The sequence below is a fragment of the Elephas maximus genome, chromosome 18 (genome assembly GCF_024166365.1).
Source record: "Elephas maximus indicus isolate mEleMax1 chromosome 18, mEleMax1 primary haplotype, whole genome shotgun sequence".
NCBI lineage: Eukaryota > Metazoa > Chordata > Mammalia > Proboscidea > Elephantidae > Elephas > Elephas maximus.
The window spans coordinates 4,960,945-4,980,658 of NC_064836.1; the positions used below are offsets into that span (position 1 = coordinate 4,960,945).

At 38.7% G+C, this 19,714-nt stretch overlaps 1 protein-coding gene across 1 annotated transcript in view; it reads left to right on the plus strand.

The window, feature by feature from the left end:
- CRB1 (crumbs cell polarity complex component 1) overlaps positions 1 to 19,714 on the plus strand; it is a 282,876-nt gene that overhangs the window by 118,033 nt on the left and 145,129 nt on the right. Inside the window, 1 exon segment of the mRNA XM_049858461.1 lies at positions 9,576 to 9,758. Coding sequence (XP_049714418.1) covers positions 9,576 to 9,758 — 183 coding nt within the window.

Here is a 19,714-nt window from a genome sequence, read left to right on the forward strand (position 1 = left end):
TATATACATATACATATATATATGTGCATCAGAAAAACATGGTCTTTTCCACAACTACCACAGCCTCCACCAGACTGAATCCGGTGCAACTAGATGGTATCTGGCTACCACCCCCGACTACTCTGACAGGGATCACAATAGAGGGTCCTGGACAGAGCTGGAGAAAAATGTAGAACAAAATTCTAACTCACAAAAAAAGACCAGACTTACTGGCCTGACAGAGACTGCAGAAACCCGAAGAGTACGATCCCCAGACACCCTTTTAACTCAGTACTAATGTCACTTCTGAGGTTCATCCTTCAGCCAAAGATTAGACAGGTGCATAAAACAAAACCAAACTAAATGGGCACATCAGCCCAGGGACAAGGATGAGAAGGCAGGAAGGGACAGGAAAACTGGTAACAGGGAACCCAAGGTGGAGAGGGGAGAGTGTTGACATGTTGTGGGCTTGGCAACCAATGTTTCAAAACAGTATGTGTATTAATTGCTTAATGAGAAATTAATTTGTCCTGTACACCTTCTAAAGTACAATAAAAAATTCTTAAAAAAAAAAAAGGCACGGTCTTTTCTTCTTCGAAGGAGCTGAAATTCTAGTAGGGAGACAATGAACAAAAATGTATATAGTGCAGTGTTTGGTATAAGAAGAAGCTATAGTTAATTCTGTAAAAGGGAGTAGGTGGAGAAGAAGTACAGGAATGGCTAAAGAGAGGAGGCACAGTTTCAAAACTCGAGGAATGACTAGGCAGATACCAGAAATGCACTCACTAACCACTTGACTTTCGACAAGTTATTTTATTTCTCTGTGCCCCAGTTTCCTCACCTATAAGGATCCTCATGCATAAAACAGAGAGAATAGTAATACCCACCTCATAGAACTGTTTTGAAGTTAAATTTTGTAATGTATATGAAGTTCCTAGCTCACCCCAGCCTATATTAAGTCCTCGATAAATGTTAACTGGATACCAAAATGAAAAGGTTGACCATTCTACTCCTTGTGGCTAGCACATGGAGACCCAGTGGCACAGTGGTTAAGCATTAAGGCTACTAACCAAAAGGTCAGAATTCGAATCCGCCAGCCACTATCCCATTACTTATTTAAGGAAAGAAGAGAGGAAGGAGAAAAATAAGAAAAAAACAAGGAAGAGTGGTAGGCAGGTGCACATGGAAAAGAACACGTTCAATTGTGGAACTTTGAGTGATTTTTCAAAAAACACTGGACCATGTAAGGATAGTGGCAGAGAGATGGGGCTGGGGGGCAAGACTGAAATCAGATTGCAATATTACTTTTCTACCCTACAAATTATGGGGCAAGGAAATGACATAATCAGACCTGTTAATTTAAAAAGATCTTTCTGGCAGCTGGAAACACTGTTGGCATAGTGGTTAAGAGCTATGGCTACTAACCAAAAGGTCAGCAGTTTGACTCCACCAGGTGCTCCTTGGAAACCACGTAACGCAGCTCCACTCCATCCTATAGGGTCGCTATGAGTTGGAATTGACTCTATGGCAACGGATTCTGTTTTCTGTTTCTGGCAGTTTAGTGGAAGACTGTTGAGGGAAACAAATAAATGCAGAGAGTTGAGTGAAAAAGTACTGCAGTAATTTAAACAAGAGACGTGCCTGTTTGCCTGAGCTAAGACAGCAGCAGTATTAGAAATATAAATAAGGAGATGTGTTGTTGTGAGAGTCATTTAGGATGTGAAAATGATGTGGGGATTAGGAAAGATGAGTGAATTGAGGAAGTTCTGTTTCTGGGCTTCTGTCTTGGGTCACTGAATGGGCGATGATTTTGCCTAGATAGAAAATTCAGAATATCTTTGTACCCTGTTCTCACTGTTATGTATTAAGGGATTTAATCCCCCGAACTACTATATATATCTAAGAAAAAGAGGCCACTCCTTTGAGTTATGAAACCACTGCCACTGAAGGCAACAGTCAGAATCCACTGCTATAATCACTTAGAGTACTCATTTCAAAAGTAATTAATTACAAGAAGTGCTATTCACCTTAAATGGCAATATTAAAAGTTTTCTCATTACCCAAATATGATTGAATTTGTAAAAACAAAACAAAAAACATAAGAGCCCTGGGGAGTTCATCCAAAGAAACTCTTGTTTTTTTATACAGAGTTTTATAGAAAAACTTGTTAAAACTGTTGAATATAGCCTTGACTGAAGGAATCTATTTATAGACATGGTTAAAAGGAGCAGCAAATAAAATCCCCACAGGGTCCCAGTCGTGGGGACAGGACCAGGAAAACTATAAATCAGAACCTTCGTAATGTTCACAATATGAATCAGATAATGCATGAGCCAGAAAAGCACTAAAGTATTTATGGAGGTACTAAATTATTTCCTAACCTCGCCTATGTATGTATGAGTCTTGAGACTTAGAATGAGAAGAAAATTAAAAATAGACAAACTTTCTTAACTGAGTTTATTGTAGCACAATAGATACCAGTTTATTTTTAAAATGGTTATTTAGTGAATATTTTTATATCTTTCAGTATGAAATAAAAATATTTAAAAATAGACATTCAGGTTAAAGAAACTTGAGGGTTCTTTAGGGATTTGCCATAAAGGTTTGTGGGGTCTCGATCTGACATGTGATTTTAGTTTTCTTCTTCAACTGTAACTTTCTCCTTTGGATGACTGAGAAAGACCCCAAGGGTAATATGTAACAAATTTATTATAGAATTGAGCATCAGAATTTATGTTGTGGTTGTAATTTGATATATGAACTCATTCATATTTTTATTAAAATTGCAAAAAGAGGGGCAGGTGGGAAGATGGTGGCATAGGCAGGTCTAAGATCCCGACTCTCCCACACAGGCACCAAGAAAAGTTACTAGAAATCTCTACTTTCAACTTTGTAAGAATTCTGAAAGGTATGCAGAAGATTGCAACAACTAATTACAAGCAAAAACAAAAAAAGTGATTTTAAAGGGTAGGAGGACATTTTTTTCTGTGCCTTCTCCCCTCCTCACCCAGTGCAGCAACCATGGCAGAGGCTACAGTGGAGGCAGACAACGGTTTGTGTTTCTGCAGACGGGATCGCTTTCTGGCTCTGTAGTGAACAGGGGAGACTTTGCTGGTGGACCATTCAATGTATCTGTTCTGGTCTGTCTGGGAGCTGCCTGAAAGACTGAAGCCTTGGTCTGGCCTGAATTTAAGCTCACATTTTTTTTTAGGGTGGGGAAGGGAGCTGTGAACAAAGACTGAAGGCTGTGACCACCTGAGATGTTCTTACAGAAATTAGCATTTCCAAAAATGCTGTGTATATAGGGGAACTGAAAAAGCTACATGCATGCCCAGAGCAAACATACTGTAATAGTCAAATGTCTTGATTAAAAAAAAAATCACAAGGCATACCAAAAAAAAAAAAAAAAAAAGACCTAGCAACGATGGTCCATTCAAAAGGACAAGATGAAGGGAGTAATGTCATTTTCTATGGAAACCCATGTAACTGACAGAGTAGAAGACCTTAAAACAATAGTGAAAAACTCAAAAAGTTAAAGGAAAACACGGTCAAAGAACTACAGGAAATCAGGAAAACAATACATGAACAAAATGAAAATATCAATAGAGGTAGATAGAATTAAAAAAAAAAAAACAGGATTACTGGAACTGAAAAAAACATGGAGCTGAAATGAAAAATTAAATGGAGGGCTGAACAGCAGTTTTGAGCAGGCAGAACAAAGAATCAGCAAACTAGAGGATAAAAACCAAGAACTAAACCCATTGCAGTCAAGTCTATTCTGACTCCTGAAAGCAGTAGGAAAGAAGTAAATTGTCACATACAAGACATCCTCAAGATTAAATGCCAATTCCTCCTCACAAACTTTGGAGGTCACAAAGAAAATACCTAAGACATATACATAAAAGGAAAGGGATCAAATGGTTCACAAGAAGAAATGAACTAAACACAAATGAAGGCAGCATTGGAAGAATGGAGAAACAAAAAATACAAGACACACAAAAAACAAATAGCAAAGAGGCTTATCAATAATTTAGCTTCAATGTAGTGGATTAAATTCTCCAACCATAGTGGTAAAATGGGTTAAAAAAAAAAAAAAAGATCTACCTACATGCTGTGTACAAGAGATACATCTTTGACCCAAAGACCCATAATTTGAAAGTGAAAGGATTGAAAAAATATCCCATGGATTAGTAACCAAAAGAGAACTGGAACAACTATATGATATGCACCTAATATCAGAGCCCCAAAATATATGAAGCAAGCATTAACATGATTGAAAGAAAAAATAGAGTTCTACATTAATAGTTGGAAACTTTAATATACCACTTTCAATAATGAACAGACCATCAAAAAGAAGATCAATAAGGAAACAAAGGTTTTGAACAACACTATAAACCAACCAAACCTAACAGTTATATATAGAATACTCCACCCAACAACAGCACAATATGCATTCTTTTCCAGCACACATGGATCATTCTTTAGGATAGTCCATATACTAGGTCACAAAACAAGTCTCAATTAATTTAAAAAGAGTGAAATCTACAAAGTATCTTCTCCAACCACAATGGAAGGAAACTAGAAATTAATAACAGAAAGAAAACTGGAAAATTCACAAATATGTGGAAATTAAATAACACACTATTAACCAACTAATGGGTCAAGGAAGAAATAAGAGAGAAACCAGAAAATATTTAAAGTCAAATGAAAATGAAAGCACAACATACTAAAAATATGGGAAGCAGCAAAAGCAGTGCTCCGAGGGAAATTTATAGCAGTGAACATCTACATTAAAGAAGAAAAAAAAAAAAAAAGAAAGATCATAAAGGCTTAATATGCAGAATATATAAAGAATTCCTACAACTTCACCCCCCCCAAAAAAAAATCCCAGTCAAGAAAATCGGCAAAGAACTTGAATAAACATTTCACTAAAGAAGCTACACAAATGGCCAACAAGATATGAAAAGATGCTGAACATATTTAGCCATTAAACAAACAAACAAGAAAAACCCAAACCCGTTGCCATTGATTCCGACTCGGAGCAACCCTACAGGACAGAGTAGAACTGCCCCACAGGGTTTCCAAAGAGCAGCTGGTAGATTCAAACTGCTGACCTTTTGGTTAGCAGCTGTAGCTCTTAACCACCACACCACCAGGGCTCCATTTAGCCATTAAAACCAGACTCGTTGTCCGTCGTGTCGATTCCAACTGATAGCGACCCTATAGGATGGAGTAGAACTATCCCATAGGATTTCCAAGGAACACCTGGTGGATTTGAACTGCTGACCTTTTAGTTAGCAGTCTTAGCTCTTGACCACTACACCACCAGGGTTTCCACTTAGCCATTGTTGTTGTTGTTTTTAGGTGCCATCGCATCTATTCCGACTCACAGAGACCCTATGCACAACAGAAGGAAACACTGCCCGGCCCTGCGCCACCCTTACAATCATTACGTTTCAGCTCATTGTTGCAGCCTCTGTGTCAATCCACCTCCTTGAAGGTCTTCCTCTTTTCCGCTGACCCTGTACTTTGCCAAGCATGATGGCCTTCTCCAGGGACTGATCCCTCCTGACAACGTGTCCAAAGTTTGTAAGACGCAGTCTCGCCATCCTTGCTTCTGACAAGCATTCTGGTTGTACTTCTTCTAAGACAGATGTGTTCGTTCTTTTGGCAGACCATGGTATATTCAACATTCTTTGCCAACACCACAATTCAAAGGCGTCAATTCTTCTTCTGTCTTCCTTATTCATTGTCTGGTTTTCACATGCATATGATGCCATTGAAGCTACCACGGCTTGGGTCAGGCGCACCTTAGTCTTCAAGGTGACATCTTTGCTCTTCAACACTTTAAAGAGGTCCTTCGCTGCAGATTTACCCAATGCAATGCGTCTTCTGCTTTCTTGACTGCTGCTTCCATGGGTGTTGATTATGGATCCAAGTAAAATGAAATCCTTGACAACTTCAGTCTTTTCTCTGTTTATCACAATGTTGCTCATTGGTCCAATTGTGAGGATTTTTGTTTTCTTTATGTTGAGGCGCAATCTGTACTGAAGGCTGTGGTCTTTGAACTTCGTTAGTAAGTGCTTCCAGTCCTTTTCGCTTTCAGCAAGCAAGGTTGCATCATCTGCATAAAGCAGGTTGTTAATGAGTCTTCCTTCAATCCTGATGCCCCGTTCTTCTTCACATAGTCCAGCTTCTCATATTATTTGCTCAGCATACAGATTGAATAGGTATGGTGAAAGAATACAACCCTGATGCACACCTTTCCTGACTTTAAACCCTTCAGGAGATGCAAATCAAAACCACACTGAGATACCATTTCACTCCCCAAAGCCCTGGTGGTGGGATGGTTAAGCGCTCAGCTGCCAATGGAAAGGTCGGAGGTTGGAACCCACCAGCAGCTCTGAGGAAGAAAAGACCTGACAATCTGCTCCTGTAAAGATCACAGCATAGGAAACTGTATGGGACAGCTCTACTCTGTCCTATCAGGTCACTATTAGTCAAAATCAACTCAACAGCACACAACAACAACAATAAAATGGCTAAAAAAAAAACAACAACAACAAATGTTGGCAAAGATATGAGAAATTGGAACCCTCATCCATTGCTGGTAAGAATGCAAAATGATACAGCTATGATGGAAAACGTGATGGTTCCTCAAAAAGTCAAACATAGAGCTACCGTATGACCCAGCAATCCCACTCCTTGAGAATATTATCCTGAGTAAAATAAGTTGATCACAAAATGACAAATATTTTATGATTTCACTTATGTGAAATAACAAAAGTAGGCTAATGTATAAAAAAAAAAATGTATAGAGACCATATTTATTAGTGGTTACTGGAGGTGGGAAGGAGGAAGAAATGGGGAGGCATTGCTTAAGAGGTACTGATTTTGTGCTAAAGGTGATGAAAAAATTTGGAAAGATTGTGGTTATGGTTGTGCAACATGGTGAACATAATTAATGCCACTGAATTATGCATGTAAAAATGGTTGAAATGGCAAATGTTTTGTTATATATATTCTACCACAATAAAAAACATTATAAAATGAGCAATCACAGTATATTCTCATTATTTGATTATTAATAACCAATTTTCTGGATTATTTGCTAAACTAGTATTAGAATCTAAATGGTTGTTATTTTCAGTCATTGACTTAGTATATTTAGATTCTCATTTAGTCATTGATTTAATGGTCTACTACTTACTACTTACAGTGTTTGAGAGCTTGGCTGCTACCAAAAGTTGGCAATTCAGATCCACCAGCTGCTCCTTGGAAATCCTATAGGGCAGTTCTACTCTGTCCTATGTGGTCACTATGAGCCAGAATTGACTCGAGGGAAATGGGTTTGGTTTCTTTTTTGTTTGTTTGTTACTTACTACTTACAGTGGTTAAGAGCTTGGCTGATAACCAAAAGTTTGGCAGTTCAAATCTACTAGCCCCTACTTGGAAACCCTATAGGGCAGTTCTGCTCTGTCCTATAGGGTCGTTATGAGTTGGAATTGACTCGACAACGGGTTTGGTTTTTGGTTTTGACTTACATATTGCTTAAGTGTTGAAGTGGTGAATAAAATAAACACAGTCCCTGCTTTCTTGGCACTTATTTGCCTGTTGGGGGAGGCAATATTACATACAAACAGATAATTAAAAATTATTATAAGAGCAATAAAAGAAAAGAATTGGGTGTTATGAGAGAAAACAAGGGCTCCTTCTTTAGATCTGTTCATTAGGGAAAGTCATCCCAAGGAATTAATGCAAGATAAAGTTTGAAAACTGAGAAAGAGCCAAGCAAAGTCTTGGCGGAGAGTATCCTGGAAAAGTGAACATTGTAATGAAGTTGTTGGGGGTATAAAGATCATGTAGGCCCTAGAGGAGTAAAGGCAAGAATGGGGTAGAACAAGGATATTGAGGTGGGCAGGGGGCTAGATCATACAGGGAATTCTAGGTCACATGGAGAATTTTGAATTTTATCCTATGTGAAACAGGAAGTCGTAGAGTCGTTTTAAAATAAATGCCATAATTTGATTTACACATTTTATAATTTTGTACTATCTACTTTTTTAAAAATCATATTTCTCAGCTGAGTTAGTGACATTATAGAGACTTTCAGTCAAGTAGTCAACTGTAAAGTCCCTTGTATAGCAAGTCAAATTGTGCTCATTTAACAACTTCATGCATCTCCCTCTCCATCTCATAAAATAGGTCATATTGTCCTGGTCCCAATCCTTTAGTTTACATTTGGGGTAGCATTATATGTAGTATATAAATAACTCTTAGAAATCAATGAGAAAAACAGTCTAATAGAAAAACAGGAAAAATAAGTGAATCATGAATTCACAGAAAGGAAATATAAATGGCCCCCAAAATTCAAGAAGAAATGTTAAACTCAAGAGTAACCAGGGAAAAAGTAAACCAAAAAAAAAAAAAAAAAAGAGAGAGCTATTATTTTCCATCTAACCAACTGGCAAAACTTTTAAATTTGGTGACAGCAAATGCTGGCAGGGGTTTGGAACCCCACAAACACTCATCCATTGCTGTTAGTGTATAAATGGTACAACTACCTTAGAGGAGTGTGTCAGTATCTACTAACATTTAAAATATGCATAACCTATAACCCAGGAATTCCGCTTCAAGGTATAGACCCTGGGATTACGCTCAAACACATACACAAGGGGCATATGTAAGGGTATTTATTGCACCACTGCTCGTGATGGCAAAATGTTTATCAAAACAGCAAAGGAATGCTTAAGTTACCGTACATCCATATTGCCGGATATGTGGCAGTAGTTAAAAATTATGCGTTAGATCTATATTACTAGCATGGATAGATTCTCCAAGTAAGTGAAAAATCAAGTTACTGAAGGATCTATACAGTATAATACTACTATGTTATAAACACACACATATACACACACGCACAAAAAGACTACGTATTTTTTACCGATGCACTTTTATATGTGCCAAAGCAAAGAAACAGTTCTGAATAGGAACTTTCTTTTATATTTAATATTTTAATTTCTATGGAGTAATAAATCATTTATGTTTTATCGCTTTTATTCTTGGCCCTAGTAAAATGTTCCAGATAAGTCCATACAAATACAAAATAATTTACTATTCTGTCTCAGTTAGGAAGTAATCATTTACCTTTATTTTGAGGTTTGAGAAAAGAATTTAGGGTCGGCTATGTTTTTTTTTATGCTGATACGGCTGACTTTTCAGCTATTCTCTTGAAAAAAGATTTCCTTTTTTTTTTTCTCCCCCTTGATAAAATTCAAAAAGGTGGAATATTTGCAAAACTGGTGTCTCAGATTAGAATATTCAGATTAAATCAAGGTTATCCTCAAGGTTATTTCAAGCCTCGTTGTATCAAATGTTTCTAAAAAGCATTGGTCAATTTGATTCAAGTGATTCCATTGCAGTTACTATTTCTTTCCACCTGAGTTTCCTCCTTCCAGATACCCCTTTCTAGCTCCTTGGGGTGGGCACATGATCTTGTTCATTGGTTTCTGCCCAGTGGTCGGCCTCCTTTTAGGCATGTGATCTACAGTCTAGGAGCTGTGACTCAGTGGCTTCTCTGAACTTTCTTCCTGCAGGATACACAGGTTCTCAATGTGAGACCGACATCAACGAGTGCCATAGTAACCCTTGCCAGTCTGACGGGGAATGTGTGGAGCTGTCTTCAGAGAAGCAATATGGACGCATTGCTGGGCTGCCTTCTGCATTCAGCTACCATGAAGCCTCAGGTTATGTCTGTATCTGTCGGCCTGGATTCACAGGTGAGGCCAAGGACAGAGGGAATGACTTGACCTTCTAGCGTTTTATGGCAGACCTAGGACTGAACCAAACGGTATGCAAGCAGTAAGGTCTGCAGTGTGTAAACTCTGTTGCTATGGTGCAAAGGGTCCCCCTTGTGGGAATGAAAATACCTTGTTTGACATACCGTAATTCCTCATATCATGAGGAAAATGTTAAAAACAGAAGCTTATAAAAGAAGAATATTTTTATACATTTTACTGAGAATTGGTTCCTAACTCAAATTCTTTACCTTATAAACAGAAAACGTGGGAATTTTATGTTGTTAAATTTGATAATAATGTTAAATTTTTGTCACTTAAATTTGATTTAAAAAGTCAACATATTATTTATATTTGCACTGGAACAATCATCTAGCCTTAAGCAATTTTCTTTAGCTATTTTTTTTTTCTGTAGCTAAACTTGTTCCTCATATCAAATTTAAATTACTCTATATTTTTCCACAGCAGTTATACTCTAAAACCCAGAGAAAATTTTTCAGCAACAGTTGTATTAGTGTCTGCTTCCGTGTTCTGAAAAGTTTCATCAGTTTTGAGACAGTCCTCATATTTGCTAATAAATAACAACTTACCCACATTTGCATAGATACCACTAGCAAGACTAATCTAGGCTTCTACCTTACTTCTTTCTCAACAGATTAAATGGTATGTGAGGAAAATATTTCAGTTGTTGCTTGTGAATTTCTGAGAAAAATAAACTTAGAATAAGAGATAAAGGGGTAGGGTGCTATATTTACACTAGGAGTCCCTGGGTGGTGGAAATGGTTAACATGCTTGGCTGCTAACCAAAAGGCTGGAGGTTCAAACCCCCCTAGAAGCACCTTGGAAGAAAGGCCTGGTAACCTACTTCTGAAAAACAATCTATTGAAAACGCTATGGAGCTCAGTTCTACTCTGACGCACATGGAGTCACCATGAGTCTGAATCAACCCAACAGGAACTGGTTTTTGTTTGCTATTTACACTTAGAATTACCTTTCTTTGTTTCAGTTTTGGAGTTTAATGATCATTGCTTTATGGCTGTGATTGCTGTAAGCGTGCTGTAGAAGATGCTGTTTATTTGCTTATATACCGTCCCCTGTATAAGAACACGTAGGAGAAAAGTCTCCCTGGTGGTAATATAAGTGGTATTTTTCTGAACAACTACAAGCGTGCATGCTTTTCACCTTATTAAATGACATGTAAATAAATCTTGACAAATAATAAAAAGCATGAAATAAACCTTGTAATTCATCACATTTCCCATCACGTAGACTGCTAGAAATCCTATAGGTAAATGTGGCATCTGTAAGTTTATACGTCTTTCTGGAATATACTTATAAATTTACCTAACCCCTGGGAATACTTAAATTTCCTGTTTCTGTGTTACCTTTGCCCTTTTTTCTTATTTATTTCTAATTTATTTGTTCTGGGTATAGTCTATGAATGTTTGTCAGCTACTTTAAACATTTTTTGGAATACGGGAAGGGGGTTATATAGACATTTTTTTTCCTAATCCTGGGTTTAGGGTTATACATAGGAGATTCTGTCAAAGTCAGAGGCTGTTGCTCATATTGCCTCACAGGATAAAAGGCCATTGGGTGACCATTGGATCTGCAGTTCTAACAGAAAGTAAGTGGAATGTACTGGAAAAGTGTATGGGACCTGATTCAGAAGATCTGTCAAGGATGACTAGATGAGTTAAGAAGTCCTAGCTGCCTGAGACCTCTATGATTTAATGAAACAAAAGTTCGAATTTCACTCATGTGGATTCCAAAATGGGTGATTGTCTTCTAAATGGTGATTCGGTGTTGCAGGATCCTCTTTCTCTCTTTCTCACTCTTTTTTTTTTCATCTTCAAAGTGTGGCTCCCAAGTTTGTCATGCTCTTTGGCAGCAAGCTGTTGAAGGAGGCAAGAAAATGGAGGACTCTACCAGGAAGATGTTTATGGGCCAAGCCCTGGAAGTAGTGAAGATCATTTCTACCCACCCTCTACTGGTCATAGTTACAGTGCCACATTTAACTGCAGCAACAGCTGGGACATGTAGTCTTCTTGTATACCTAGAATAAAGAGAAAGCAGGATTCATGAACAGCTATCCAGTTTGCTCCAATAGCTAGAAGTGGCAGCTTTGGATATAAACCTCCCTCCTCTAATTCTGTTTATCCTTCATCTGATGTTGTTGTTAGCTGTCATTGAGTAGGCCCTGACTCAGGGCAACCCCAAGTGCAACGGACCAAAACACTGCCCAGTCCTGTGCTATCCACATAATCCATTGAGGATCAGACTGTTATGATCCATAGGGTTTTCACTGGCTAATTTTTGGAAGTAGATCCCCAGACTTTTCTTCTGTGCTCCATCTACTATGTCCCCCCTGCCTTTTTTTTAATTCCTGAATATGTTTTTCTTTTCTTTTTAAACTGAACTTTGTATTTTGAGATAATTGCACATTCATGTGCAGTTATAAGAAAAAAAAAAATACAGGGAGATCCGTGTACACTTTACCCATTTTCCTCAATGGTAGTATATTACAAAACTGTAGTACAATATCACAATCAAGGCATGTATTGAGATTTTTAGAGTCCACATACAAAACAGCTCCATCACCACAATAATCTCACCTCTCTTTTCCTCCACACCCTACCCATCCCTAACCTCTGGCAAGCACTAATCTAGTCTCCATTTCTTTTTTTTTTTTTTTAATTTCAAGAATGTCACATAAATGGAATCATAAGTATATAACCTTGTTGTTATCGTAAGGTGCCATCAAGTAGATTCTGACACACAGTGACCCTATGCACAACAGAATGAAACCCTGCCCAGTCCTGGGCACCATTCTCAAGATCATTATGCTTGAGCCCGTTGTTGTAGCCACTGTGTCAATCCATCTCATTGAGAGTTTTCCTCTTTTTCGCTGACCCTCTACTTTATGAAGCATGATGTCCTTCTCCAGGCACTGATCCTTCCTGATAACATGTCCAAAGTGTGTGAGACAATCTCTCACCATCTTTGCTTCTAAGGAGTATTCTGGCTGTATAACTTCCAAGACAGATTTGTTCTTTCTTTTGTCAGTTCATGGTATATTCAACATTTTAGTCAATGCCATAATTCAAAGGCGTCAACTCTTCTTCGTTCTTCCTTATTCATTACCCATCTTTCACATGCATATGAAGCGACTGAAAACATCATGGCTAGGTCAGGTGCACCTTAGTCTTCAAGGTGACACCTTTGCTTTTCAACACTTTAAAGAGGTCTCTTGCAGCAGATTTGCCCAATGTGATTAGTTGTTTGATTTCTTGACTGATCCTTTCATGGGTATTGATTGTAGATTCAAGAACAATGAAGTCATTGACAACTTCAGTATTTTCTCTATTTATCATGGTGTTGCTTATTGGTCTAGCTGTGAGGATTTCTGTTTTCTTTATGTTGGGGCGTAATCCATACTGAAGGCTGTAGTCTTTGATCTTCATCAGTAAGTGCTTCAAGTCCTCTTCACTTTCAGCAAGCAAGGTTGTGTCATCTGCATAACACAGGTTGTTAATGAGTCTTCCTCCAATCCTGATGCCCCGTTCTTCTTCATATAGTCCAGCTTCTTCGATTATTTGTTCAGCATACAGATTGAATAAGGATGATGAAAGGATAAAACCCTGACACACACCTTTCCTGACTTTAAACCATGAACTATCCCCTTGTTCCATTCAAACAACTGCCTCTTGATCTATGTACAGGTTCTTCACGAGCACAATTAGATGTTCTGAAATTCCCATTCTTCACAATGTTTTCCATAACTCATTTATGATCTACAAAGTTAAATGCCTTTGCATAGTCAATAAAACACAGGTCAACATCTTTATAGTATTCTCTGCTTTCAGCCAGGATCCATCTGACATCAGCAATGACATCCCTCTGTCATTGATTGAATTCTGTCCCCCCAAAATATGTGTCTACTTGGTTAGGCCATGATTCCTAGTATTGTGTGGCTGTCCTCCATTTTGTGATTGTGATTTTATGTTAAAGAGGATTAGGTTGAGATTGTAACACCCTTACTAAGGTCACATTCCTGATCCAATATAAAGGGAGTTTCCCTGGGGTATGGCCTGCACCACCTTTTATCTTACAAAAGTTAAAAGGAAAGGGAAGCAAGCAGAAGAGTTAAGGACCTCATGCCACCCAGAAAGCGAGAGCGCTGGGTGCCTTTGCCCAGAAGGTTTCCTGGCAGAGTGGGGTACCTCCAGGCACTTATCGGTGGAGCTACAGTGCTTTGGAACACTTACTCCAGTAGGGCAGATGTGGGTATGAGGCCTGAGGTGCAGAGAGGCCAAGAAATCAGGAAGCAGAAGCTGAAGAGACAAGGAACACAGGAAGCTGAGCTGCCTCAGTCTCAAAAGGTATAGCCTCAACCTCTGGGGGTTTCAGAGGGTGGACCCATGGCCTCTGGTGTTTCTAAGGGTGGAGTCACAACTCAGATCAACTAGAAGATTGGTGCGCCTAAAGCTGAGTGAACAGAGTTGCCATCCCAGTGGGCCTGGAAGGTGGAGCTGAAGCCAAGGGCTGAGATGCCTCCACTCAGAATCCGGAGAGTGTGGCCAATACTGTGTTCCCCTAAAATTGTGTTCCCCTAAAATATCTGTCAATTTGGTTAGGTCATGATTCCCAGTATTGTGTGATTGTCCTCCATTTTGTGATTGTAATTTTATGTTAAAGAGGATTAGGGTGGGATTGTAACACCCTTACTAAGGCCACATCCTTGATCCAATGTAAAGGGAGCTTCCCTGGAGTGTGGCCTGAACCACATTTTATCTTACAAGAGATAAACAGAAAGGGAAGCAAGCAGAGAGTGGGGATCTCATACCACCAAGAAAGCAGTGGCAGGAGCAGAGCATGTCCTTTGGACCTGGGGTTCCTGCACAGAGAAGCTCCTAGTCCAGGGGAAGATTGATGAGAAAGACCTTCCTCCAGAGCCAACAGAGAGAAAGCCTTCCCCTGGAGCAGACACCTTGAGTTTGGATTTCTAGCCTACTAGACAGTGAGAAAATAAATTTATCTTTGTTAAAGCCATCCACTTGTGGTATTTCTATTATAGCAGCACTAGATGACTAAGACACCCTCGTTTCACCTCCTCTTCTGAATCCAGTTTGAACTTCTGGCAGTTGCCTGTCAGTGTATTGCTGCAACCACTTTTGAATGGTCTTCAGCAAAATTTTACTTGTGTGTGATATTATTGATATTGTTCAATAATTTCTGCATTTGGTTAGATCACTTTTCTTTGGAATGGACATAAATATGGATTTCTTCCAGTCACTTGGTCAGTTAGCTAGCTGTCTTCCAGATTTCTTGGCGTAGATGAGTGAGTACTTCCAGAGTTGCACCTGTTTGTTGAAACATCTCAATTGGCATTCTATCAATTCTTGGAGCCTTGTTTTTCACCAAGGCCTTCATTGCATCTTGGACTTCTTCCTTCAGTACCATCGGTTCTTGATCATGTGCTACCTCCTGAAATCTGATTGAATATCGACCAATTCTTTTTGGTACAGTGACTCTGTGTATTCCTTCCATATTCTTTTGATGCGTCCTGCGTCATTCAGTATTTTGCCCATAGAATCCTTCACTATTGCAACTCGAGGCTTGAAATTTTTCTTCGGTTCTTTAGTTTGAGAAATGCTGAGCATGATCTTCCCTTTTGGTTTTCTAACTCCAGGTCTTTGCACATGTCATTATAATGCATTGCTTTGTCTTCTAGAGCTACCCTTTGAAATGTTCTGTTCAGCTCTTTTACTTCATCATTTCTTCTGTTTGCTTTAGCTACTGCATGGTCAAGAGCAAGTTTCAGAGTTTCTTCTGACATTCATTTGAGTCTTTTCTTTTTTTCCTGTCTTTTTAATGACTTCTTGCTTTCTTCATGTATGATGCCCTTGATATCATTCCATGACTTGTCTGGTCTTTGGTCATTAGTGTTCAGTGCATCAAATCTATTATTGAGATGGTCTCTGAATTCAGGTGGAATATACTCAAGGTCATACTTTGGCTCTCATGGACTTGTTCTAATTTTCTTCAGCTTCAACTTGAACTTGCGTATGAGCAATTGATGATCTGTTGTGGAGTCAGCCCCTGGCATTGTTCTGACTGATGATCTTGAGCTTTTCCATTGTCTCTTTCCTCAATGTAGTCTGTTTGATTCCTGTGTATTCCATCCGGCGAGGTCCACCACCTGTGTAGTTATCGTCTATGTTGTTGAAAAAAAGGTAGGTGCAATGAAGAAGTCATAGGTCTTGCAAAATTCTGTCATGCAATCTCCAGTACCATTTCTATCACCAAGGCCATATTTTCCAACCACTGATCTTCTTTGTTTCCAATTTTCACATTCCAACCACGAGTAATTATTTATGCATCCTGATTGCGTGTTTGATCAATTTCAGACTGCAGAAATTGGTAAAAATCTTCAATTTCTTCTTTTAGTGTTTGGTGGGTAAATTTGAATAATAGTTGTATTAACCGGTCTTCCTTGTGTTGTTGTTAGGTGCCATCTAATCCACTCCAACTCATAGTGACCGTAAGTACAACAGAATGAAACACTGCCCAGTCCCGTGTCATCCTCACAATCGTTGTTTTGCTTGAACCCATTGTTGCAGCCACTGTGTCAATCTATCTCATTGAGGGTCTTCCTCTTTTCAACTGACCCTCTGCTTTACCAAGCATTATGTCCTTCTCCAGGCACTGATGCCTCCTGATAACATGTCCATAGTATGTGAGGCATATCTTGCCATCCTTGCTTCTAAGGAGCATTCTGGTTGTACTTCTTCCAACAGATTTGTTCCTTCTTTTGGCAGTTCATAAAAAAATAGTGTAGTCGATATTCTTCCCCAACACCACAATTTGAAGGCATCAGTTCTTCTTCCGTCATCCTTATTCATCATCCAGCTTTCACATGCATATGAGGTGATTGAAAATGCCATGGCTTGGGTCAGAGGCACCCTAGTCTTCAAGGTGACATCTTTGCTTTTTAACACTTCGAAGAGGTCTTTTGCAGCAGATCTGCCCAGTGCAAAGCGTCTTTTGATTTCTTGTCTGCTGCTTCCGTGGATATTGATTGTGGATCCAAGTAAAACGAAATCCTTGACAATTTCAATCTTTTCTCCGTTTATCATGATGTTGCTTATTGGTCCAGTTGTGAGGATTTTTGTCTTCTTTATGTTCAGATGTAATCCATACTGAAGGCTGTGGTCCTTGATCTTCATCAGTAAGTGTTTCAAGTCCTCTTCTTTCAGCAAACAAGATTGTGTCATCTGCATAACACAGGTTGTTAATGAGTCTTCCTCCAATCCTGATGCCCCGTTATTCTTCATACAGTCCAGCTTCTCCAATTTGCTTGGCATACAAATTGAATAAGTACGGTGAAAGGATACAACCCTGACACACACCTTTCCTGACTTTAAGCCATGAAGTATCCCCTTGTTCTGTTTGAACAGCTGCCTCCTGATCCAAGTACAGGTTCCTCATATGCACAATTAAGTGTTCTGGTATTCCCATTCTTCGCAATGTTATTCATAACTTGTTATGATCCACACAATCGAATGCCTTTGCATAGCCAATAAAACACAGGCCAACATCTTTCTGGTATTCTCTGCTTTCAGCCAGGATCCATCTGACATCAGCAGTGATAGCCCTGGTTCCACACCTTCTTCTGAATCCGGCTTGAATTTGTGGCAGTTCCTTGTCGATGTACTGCTGCAACTGCTTTTGAATGATCTTCAGCAACATTTTACTTGCATGTGATATGAATGATATTGCTTGATAATATCTTTCCTTGTAGGGATATAGATATTATCCTATCACCGTCAGCATTGTACTTCAGGATAGATATGGAAATGTTCTTTTTGACGATAAATGCAATGCCACTCCTCTTTAGTTTGTCATTCCAGGCATAGTAGACCATATGATTGTCTGATTCAGAATGGCCAATACCAGTCCATTTCAGCTCATTAATGCCTAGGATATCGATATTTATGTATTCCACTTCATTTTTGAAAATTTCCTATTTTCCTAGATTCATACTTCATACATTCCACATTCCAATTATTAATGGATGTTTGCAGCTGTTTCTTCTCATTTTGAATTGTGCCATATCAGCTAATGAAGGTCCTGAAAGCTTGACTCCATCCATGTCATTTTGGGTGACTCTACTTTGAGGAGGCATTTCTTTCCCAGTCATATTTTGAGTGCCTTCCAACCTAATGGGCTCATCTTCTGGCACTATATAAGACAATGTTCAGCTACCATTCATAAGGTTTTCACTGGCTAATTTTTTTTCAGAAGTAGTCCGCCAGGTCCTTCTTCCTAGTCCGTCTTAGTCTGGAAGCTCAGTTGAAACCGGCCCATGAAGGATGACCCTGCTGGCATTTGAATACTGATAGCTTCCAGCATCACAGCAACATGCTAGCCCCCACAGTATGACAAACTGACAGACACTTGGGGGATGTAACCTTAGAGATTGGCTTTTTTCACTCAGCATAATTCCCTGGATATACAACCAAGTTGTGTATTTTGATATTTCATTCATTTTTATTGTTGAGCAATATTCTATGGTATGAATATACTACAGTTTTACCATTCACCAGGTGAAAGCCATCTGGACTGTTTCCATTTTTTGGCTATTACAAATAAACCTCTTATTATGAACATTTGTGAACAGGTTTTTGTGTAAACATAAGTTTTCATTTCTCGGGTGTATATTCCCAGTAGCTGCTTGTTTAGTTTTGGAGCCCTGGTGGTGCAGTAGTTAAGAGCTCAGTTGCTAATCACAAAGTCGGCAGTTTGAATCAACCAGCCGCTCCTTGGAAACCCTATGGGTCAGGTCTACTCTCCTCTATAGTATCACTATGAGTAGGAATCAACTCAACATTAATGAGTTTCTGGTTTTTAGTATTGGGTAAAGGAGCCTGTGGCCCAAACGGTTAAATGTTCGACTGCTAACCAAAAGATCAGCGATTCAAATCCACCCAGCAGCTACGAGGGAGAAAGACCTGGTGATCTGCTCCCATAAAGATTACAGCCAAGAAAACCACAGGGGCAGTTCTACTCTGTCACATGGTGTTGATATGGGTTAATATTGATTTGATGGCACCCAACAACAACAATATTAGGTACAGCTATTCCTCCCATTTTATTCTTCTTTTCAAGATTCTCTTTGCTATTCTAGGGCCTATGTGTTTTCATGTAAATTGTAGAATAAGTTTGTCTATGTCTACAAAAACCTAGCTTTGATTTTGATAGGCATTTCATTAAATCTGTAAATCAATTCGGGAAGAATTGACACCTGTTCCAATCCATGAAAAGAGTATGTCACTCCATTTATTTAGGCCTTCTTTGATTTTAGTCATCAGCTTTTGCAATTTCATACAGATCCTATACATTTTTATTAAGTTTATACCTAAGTATTTAATTTTCTTTAGAGTAATTGTAAATGATATGGTATTTTTAATTTTGGTTTCCACATGTGCATTATAAGTATATAGAAATGTGATTGATTTTTGTGTGCTGATGCTGTATTCCGAGACCTTGCTGAACTCATTATTAGTTTTAGCAGTTTTTTGTAGATTTCTTTGTATGTTCTACATATACCACTGTCATCAGCAAATAGGGACAGTTTTATTTCTTCCTTTCCTATCTGTATGCCTTTATTTTCTTTTCTTGAGCTTTACAATTTTTGTTTTGTATATTTTGAGCCTCTGTTGTTTTGCGCACACACATTTAGTGTCAATATATCTTCCTTATGGCTTGATCTTTTTATCATTATGTAATGTTTCTCTCTGCCTGTAGTAATTTTCTTTGCTTTGAAGTCTACTTCATCTGATAGCCATGTCTGCCGTTTTATGATTGATGTTTGTGTGGCATATCTTTTGCCATCCTTTAACTTTCAACCTATCTAGGTCATTGAATTTGGAATG